This window comes from Carlito syrichta, unplaced genomic scaffold (assembly GCF_000164805.1).
Source record: "Carlito syrichta isolate Samal-C Ts95f unplaced genomic scaffold, Tarsius_syrichta-2.0.1 Scaffold289207, whole genome shotgun sequence".
Taxonomy (NCBI): domain Eukaryota; kingdom Metazoa; phylum Chordata; class Mammalia; order Primates; family Tarsiidae; genus Carlito; species Carlito syrichta.
Window position 1 is genome coordinate 1,662 of NW_007233303.1, and position 7,429 is coordinate 9,090.

The 7,429-nt window shown below is 57.5% G+C and overlaps 1 protein-coding gene across 1 annotated transcript; it reads right to left on the minus strand.

The window, feature by feature from the left end:
* Positions 1–671: 671 nt before the first annotated feature.
* PSMC3 (proteasome 26S subunit, ATPase 3) lies at positions 672–7,037 on the minus strand. Its single transcript, XM_008054195.1, has 12 exons — positions 6,770–7,037; positions 6,427–6,510; positions 5,423–5,548; positions 4,907–5,011; positions 4,743–4,805; positions 4,357–4,494; positions 3,769–3,912; positions 3,519–3,667; positions 2,231–2,327; positions 1,858–2,003; positions 1,015–1,096; positions 672–852 (listed from the first exon to the last, which is right to left on the minus strand). The coding sequence occupies exons 1-12, from the start codon at positions 6,842–6,844 to the stop codon at positions 742–744; spliced, it is 1,320 nt and encodes a 439-aa protein (XP_008052386.1). The 5' UTR covers positions 6,845–7,037; the 3' UTR covers positions 672–741.
* Between the last annotated feature and the right edge of the window lie 392 nt (positions 7,038–7,429).

The window sequence follows — 7,429 nt, forward strand, 5'->3', positions numbered from 1 at the left end:
GTGGCCCAGAGTGAGACCCCCCCGTGAATGGTGCCCACGCTGGCTGGGAAGGGAGGTGGTGGTGCACAGGAGAGCTACACTAAGGAGAGCTACACGCCTCCACTGAGTCCTGCAGGAAGCGGGCCTGACAGGAGTGGGCAGCTGGCAGAATGCGGTGGGTAGGTGGTGGGTGGACACAGCATGACCGAAGATCAGGCCTAGGAAGGCTCTGGGCAGATTCTGCCCCAGGCTCACTTTCTGGCCAGAAGACCCGGGCCAAGAAGACCAGTGAGGGCCTGTGGGGAAACAGGAGGCTTGGGGCCAGGAAATAGGGAGGGCTTTCAAGGACCAAAGACCCAAAGCCTGGCCTTACGAGGAAGGACTAGTACCGGACACCAAACCGTAGCCGGGAGAGGCTGGCTTCCACTCAGGCCTTCCATCTGGGACCTGCAGGGCCCCAAGCCTCCAAAGCTCAGAAAGGAGGAGCAGTGGACGGAGGGGAGGGCTGGGTGGAGGAGGCCCTGAAGGCCCAGGCAACAGCTGCAGCACCACACTCCTCCGAGGGCCTCACTGTGACAACTGGTTTGGAGCCCACGGCTGCCCCAGGGGTTTCCAGGCTGCAGCACCCAGGGAAGGGGCTTCCTGCACATGCCCTCACCCCTCCACTCAGAGCCCGGGGCAGGTGAGACAGGTGGCAGGGACTCCAAACCCTCTTTATTACACATTTTCAGCATCAGTGGGCAGCGCGGGCTTGGAGCGCCCCTAGGCATAGTACTGCAGGTTGGCTTTCTTCTTGGCCTGCACCTCCAGGATGCCCTCCATGTAGTCCTCGTGGGTGAGCTCCGTGGCACCCCTACGCAGTGCGATCATACCCTGCAGCCAGAACAGAGTCCAGATGCCTCCCTGTACCCCTAGCCCAGCTCCCGGAGGCTTGGGCGTTCTCGGCCTCCTCCCCCAAGCAATCTCCACCAAACACCCCGGCCAGGGAAGGGCAAGAAGGCACGAAGCACCCCACCGCCCCACCTGCCCACTCACCGCCTCCACACACACGGCCTTGCACTGGGCCCCATTGAAGTCATCAGTACAGCGGGCCAGCTCCTCGTAGTTCACGTCAGGACTGGGGAGGGGACAGACGCACAGGCTCAGTTGCTTATGGGGAGGGGATGGGAGGCAGATGTCCTCCCATGCCCCTGCCAAGCGGCAGAGTCAAGGCACCCTGTGACCAGAGCAAGTCCCTTAACCACTGGGCCTTGTTTCCTTCTAGAGGAAAGAAAAATGAGGGGCATCAAGGAAGGGGCAGGCTGAAGCAGGTTAGACCAGGTTAGTCCTGAGGTCTCTGCAGCCAGAGACTCCAGGTTCTGATTCAGGGGAGCAGGGGGATGCAAGCAAGCAGACGGGTCCCGCTCTCCAGGCAGAGTGCCCCTGCTGTCCTCATCACGTGCTTGACGCTGTCACACCTAATCCTTGCCATGGCCCTGTGAAATCGGTGCTACTGTCCCTCAGAGCCAGAAAAGAACACTGGCTCAGAGAAGTTACGCCGCCTGCTGAAGTCAGGCAGATCTGAGCCCAGGTCCACCTGGGCCTGCCATGCCATGCTGGGGTTGCACACACAGGCCGGGGTACGGGAGGCGAGAAAGCGGAGTGCCTGCGGCCTGTGCGCCTTTTGGATGGGCAAGGGGTGCCTAAGAGGCAGAGCACCCAGCACTGGGGCTTGTGCCCTAGCGCGAGTCTCTGTCTAGACAGGGCAGCGGGAGAAGCGGAGGCTGAGGCGAGGAACAGGCCGTGTGCGGCGAGGGGCAGGGCGTGGTGGGGGGGCGGGGACCGGGGAGGCCCTGCTGCCGACGCCACGCTCGGTGCCTGGCACGCGGCCCTGCCCACCTGACGTTCATCTTGCGCGAGTGGATCTGCATGATCCTGGCCCGGGCCTCCTCGTTGGGCATCGGGAACTCGATCTTGCGGTCCAGGCGGCCCGAGCGGAGCAGGGCGGGATCCAGGATGTCCACCCTGTTAGTGGCTGCAATGACCTGAGGACACGGAGACAGCCGCTGGAACCGAGGAGCAAAGCATCTGCAAAAAGGCCCCACGACGGACACGGAAGGCAGAGGCAGCCCAGGATGTGGGTGAGCCACGGGGGACGGTGAAGACAGACCCCAACTCAAATTCCAGCTCCACCACTCGTCAGCTGGTGACCCAAGACAGTCCCCTGACCTCTGAGCCTTGTTTTCTTCATCTGGGACGGGATGACACTCACCTTCACTTGAGTGTTGGGCTGGAAGCCATCCAGTTGGTTCAGAAGCTCCAGCATTGTCCTCTGCACCTCCCGGTCCCCGGCCTTTTCACTGTCAAAGCTGGGCACACAGGAGGCCGGAGTCACTGGTGAGGCTGCAGTCTGGGCAGAGCTGTCCCCTTCTCCACCCACAGGAAGCCTGACTCAACCTGTCCAGGGCAGTGAAATGGCTAGCTCAACATGGAGCTTCCAGCCCAGGGAACGGCACACAAAGTAAGCCACTAAGCCAGGCTCGGTGGCTCAGTCTGTCATCCCGCGCTTTGGGAGGCCGAGGTGAGTGGACTGCCTGAGCCCGCGAGTTTGAGACCCGCCTGGGCAACTTGGCAAGACCTCATTTCTACAATAAGTAAAAAAATCAGCTGGGCATGATACCGCGTGCCTGTAATTCCTGCTACACGGAAGCCTGAGGCGGAAGGATCGCTGGAGCCCAGCAGGTCGAGGCTGCAGTGGCCGGGAGCAGCCACTGTACTCCAGTCTGGGCAACAGAGTGAGACTCCAACTCAAAAAAAAAAAAGGAGCCACTAACTGTGGACTGCAGCATCCAGAGACTGGAGAGGCTACTGGGATCAGGTATCACGTTGAGGATAAAACAGCAAAAGGAGCCACCGCCTGGGCTGTCACTCTGATGAATGTGCGACTGTAAACTGAGCTGAAGCTTACAAATACAAGGATCTGGCCCAGACTTGCAGCTTAAGGGAGAGTCTGGGCAGGCATCCCCAAGGAAGCATCCCTGAGGCTGAGCTCTGAAAGCTAAAATCACACAGGGCTGAGTAACCGACCAGTGGACAGGGAAGAGCTGAGATGGCCTGAAATCAGGGGACACTGTGAAGGGAGTGCAGGGCAAGGGAGGCAGGAGGCAGGTACAAAATGAGGCTGGAGGGGCAAAGGAGCGGCCGTGCATGGAAACTTGCAGGCCACAGCGAGTCCAGCATTCACCCCAAGGGGCAACAGCAAGGACCGGGAGGCAGGGTTTTTTTTTTTTAACAGGATCAGTTTGTGTGAGGAACTGTGGGTACATGTGAGCGAGAAGGCCAGATCTGTTTTGAAAGGAACATACTAGCATATGTGAGAACAGACGGAAGGGGGAAAAAGGTGATTTGTTAGGAGAGAATTGGGGAGGCAGAACCACAAGAGTAGAGGCCACTGTTCCGGGGAAGGAAGGGGCAGGGTGGGAAAGAGCTGGAATTTAGCAGAGTTCAGAGTCGAGGGCCCCCTGCTGGAGACCCCAGGGAAGCCTCCAGTACCCTCTCACCGCTTGGTGCCAATGGCGTCTAGCTCATCGATGAAGATGATTGACGGAGCTTTCTCCTTGGCCAGGGCAAAGGCATCGCGGACCAGCTTGGCTCCATCCCCAATGAACATCTGCACCAGCTGGGGGCCAGCCAGCTTTAGGAAGGTGGCCTGCGGGCAGAGGTGGCAGGGTCAGGCCGAGGCAGAGGCCCCGTCTGGCCTGGCGAGCTTCAGCTCCTGCCTCAACTCCTCCTCCTTCCCCCAGCGCTCACCTTCGTCTGGGCGGCACAGGCCCGGGCCAGCAGGGTCTTCCCCGTCCCTGGGGGCCCATACATCAGCACCCCTTTCGGAGGTTGGATTCCCAAGTTCTCAAACTTCTCCTTGTGGTTCATTGGCAGGACAATGGCCTCTACCAGCTGCCAGGAAGAAGTCCTGGGTAAGGAAATGAAGTCCCGAGGGTTCCTACAGCCCCACCCTTGATGACTCCAGCCTCCATGTGCACCCCTTCTTCAATTCAGGGACACACCCTTTGCTCCCCCATATCAAGGGAACACAATGCCCACGCCATCAAGGTTGACTATGGCCTCTTGAGGAACAGCAGGATATGGTAAAAGACATTAGGCCAAGAACCAGGAGCCAGCATTCCAGTCCTCGCTCTGGCCCTCACTTTCAGTGACTGTGGGTAAGTCAAGTCATTCAAGCTCTCTGGACCTCAGTCTCCTAACCCGTCCCATTCACCCTTCTTTTCCTCCCTAGGATGCCTTGAGGGTAAGAGGTACATTAGGGAGATGAACTGTGGTCGGTAATGTGGGGAAACCGAAAGCCTGGCAAGCCTGCAGGCAGCTTCATGCCTCCCTCACCTCCTGGATCTGCTTGTCCAATCCCCCGATGTCACTGTATTGTTCTGTGGGCCTCTCGTCCACCTCCATGGCCTTCACTCGTGAGTCATACTCCGTGGGTAGAGTCTCCAGGATCAGATAGGAGTCTTTGTTTACACCCTGTGGACATAGCACGGGTTTCAGATTTATCCCAGCTCAAGACCTAACTGGGTGGATGAAAGGTGTGTGTGGAGTGAGAGATACAGGTCTGACAACACAAAAATCAAAAAACAAGTAGACAAGATCCCAGACTCTCTGGGCTGCTGAGAGTCAGAGATGACAGGAAACCGGAGCTGGGGCAGGGGCTCAGCCAGTCAGCAGGAGAAACCTGGCTGGAGAAGCCCTGTTTGGATTCAGGCTCTACTCACCACCAGGTCTCCGGGCTTCAGCTTCTCAGCATCCACCAACCCAATCACCGGCAGGAAGTATGTCTGCAGGAAAGATTCCAGGTAGTCTCAGCGTGGGTCCTCAATAAGGGTCCCACATCCACTTCTCATCCTCCTCCATTCTCCTATAATTGAGACAACCTCACCTGTCGCGTTGAGGTTTTGATCACTGCACACTTGCCCTTCCTCTGGGAGTCCAGGTCAATATTGGCACCATCCTCCTCTTGGTCATTGGGATCAACGTCCAGAAGCTGGGAAGGGAAAAAGCTCAGCCCCTTGAACTCCTCAGAGCCCAGTGCATCCTGAGGTAGTTCCTAACATCTGTAGGGCTGGCCATCCCTACCTCCCTTCTCCAAATAGCCCTGAGCCCAGCAAAGGTGTGGCAGGTAAGTGCAGTGATTGCTCAGATCTCTGAATGGGTGCTTCTTCTCTGTACAGGGCTTATCTACCCCCAGGAGAAATAATCAACAGAAAAGGAAACATGTAGGGCCTCCAAGGCCTTTGTAGGCCCTATATTTCCCCATGAAAGGACCCCAGAAGGTGGAGCTCTAACATGCAATTTGGCCTAAAAACCTCCACCCACTCTTTCCCCAAAGGTCCCACCCCAGCCTGTCCCCAGGCCTGCTGACCCCCCTTCTCTTCCCCTCCACATACACACACACCTCGATGACGTTGGAGACAAGGTATGGCAGGGTCTTGTTCACTTTGATTTTCTCACTGTTCTCTTTGATCTTGTCCTTCATGGCTTGGAGTTCATGCGTGACTCGCAACACTTCACTCTTCATGATCTGGGACAAGAGGATGAGAACACGTTCAGCTGTGGCACGGCTTATGCTAGGGCCCTGTGGCTGGTGAGGTCCAGGCAGCCCAGGGGACCCTCCTGCATCTGTTCACCCAGCTCTGAGACTCTCTGAAGACCAAGCCTGACTGTGTCCACATCCTGCGAAAGTCAGAACAGGAGGACAATATGGAAACCTTCTGGTGAAGGAGTTGTAGTACTGGGAAAAGAGCGGGTCTTTGAGTCAAGCAAATACAGATTTTAAGGTCTGCCTCTTAGTAAGGGCTGGGTGTTTTACTATGGGGCGGGGGAGCATGAGCCACTGTGCCCAAGTAAAAGTATTCTTTAGAGAAATACTTAAACGTTCTTGCTGGGTGCCTGTGGCTCACACCTGTATCCCAGCAGTTTGGGAGGCAAAGACTAGAGGATTGCCTGAGCCCGCGGATTTGAGACCAGCCTGGACAACACGGCGAGATCTCCTCTCTTACAATAAATCAAAAAAATTAGCCAGGCTTAGTGGTGTGAGCCTGTAGCTCCAGCTACTTAGAAGGCTGAAGCAAAGGCTCATCTGAGCCCAGCAAGTCAAGGCTGCGGTGGCCCGAGAGCTTGCCACTGCACTCCAGCCTGGGTGAGAGTGAGACTTCGACTCAAAAAAAAAAAGTTATTTCTGGGAAAGACAGTCTGACATCTTTTCATTTCAGGCCTGGTTCCCCCACCCCGCCGACTCTCTTGTTCCTCCAGGAGCTTAGTTTTCCCTTTTCCTGCTCCGAGAAGAGAACCACAAGTCCCACGCCTCCCCCAGGTCGAGACGGAAGTAGGAGAGGCGACTGGGGTCGCCGGGGCCCGTCCTGTGGGGGCTCCGCTGCTCGCAGAGGGGCGGTCGCCCACCTTGATCTCACTGTCCAGCAGCCGTGTGCGCTGGATGATCTCTTCTGTGGACATCTTGAGCACTTCCTCTCCAATTCCATCTTGCTGTTGGAAAACAATTGATTTACACACGTGCTTACTTATTTTTAACCCGGGCAGGCAGCCCGCCTTCTCCGAACCCGCGCACAGCCTGTTTCCTCGGTCCATAAAATCAGGATGAACGAGTCAGGACCCCCGCCCATATCCCAAGCGACCCCGCCTCCGAGACCGGGCCAGACAATGGCCTGCCGGCATGCCCTCCTCTCCTGCCAAGGGGCCTCCCGCTAGCCCCGGCTCAAGGACCCCCAGCTCGCCCGGGGCCCACCTCAGCCTCATCCCACACGGTCGCCATCTTCTCCTGCCGAGTCACTGGACTCTCGAGGTCCGGCAGCAGATTCATTTCCTGGAGGAGCAGGCCGAAGGTGGGACCGGGCGGGAGGAGCGCCTGGAGATTAATGCCGTCTTTCTTAACGGCCTCTCTTGATTAGTGACGAACCCGTTCCTCCAAATCTTGACCTAAACCGGATTAGCTGCTGCCGCGCTGCCCCGATGAATCTGCTGCTCCGATTCCAAAACCCAAGCCCGGGCCGCAGACCGAGCCCCCTGGGCGACAGAAACGTTCCCGCCCTCATCCTGTGTTACGCCGGGAGTGGGAGGTGGACCGCTATTGGTCAGCGCGGAGTGCGGGGGCGGGGCCTGAGCGAGAGACCGGAAGGGCGGGAGAAAAGGTGGGCGCCGCGAAGGCCCTAGGGAAATGTAGTTTTACTCTGGCCTGTAACTCGAAGCGGAGGATTTAAACTCAGACTGTGGCCCCGCGAGGGGATTTGCGCAATAAGAGGATTTGCTCAACGGCACTGCCCTCAAACCATAAACAGCATGCGCCAGCCGTATACAAAGGGCCAAAAAGGCACGCTATCTCAGGCTGCATTTTTTTTTTTTTTTTGAGTTGGAGCCTCACTGTGTCGCCCAGACTGGAGTGCAGTGG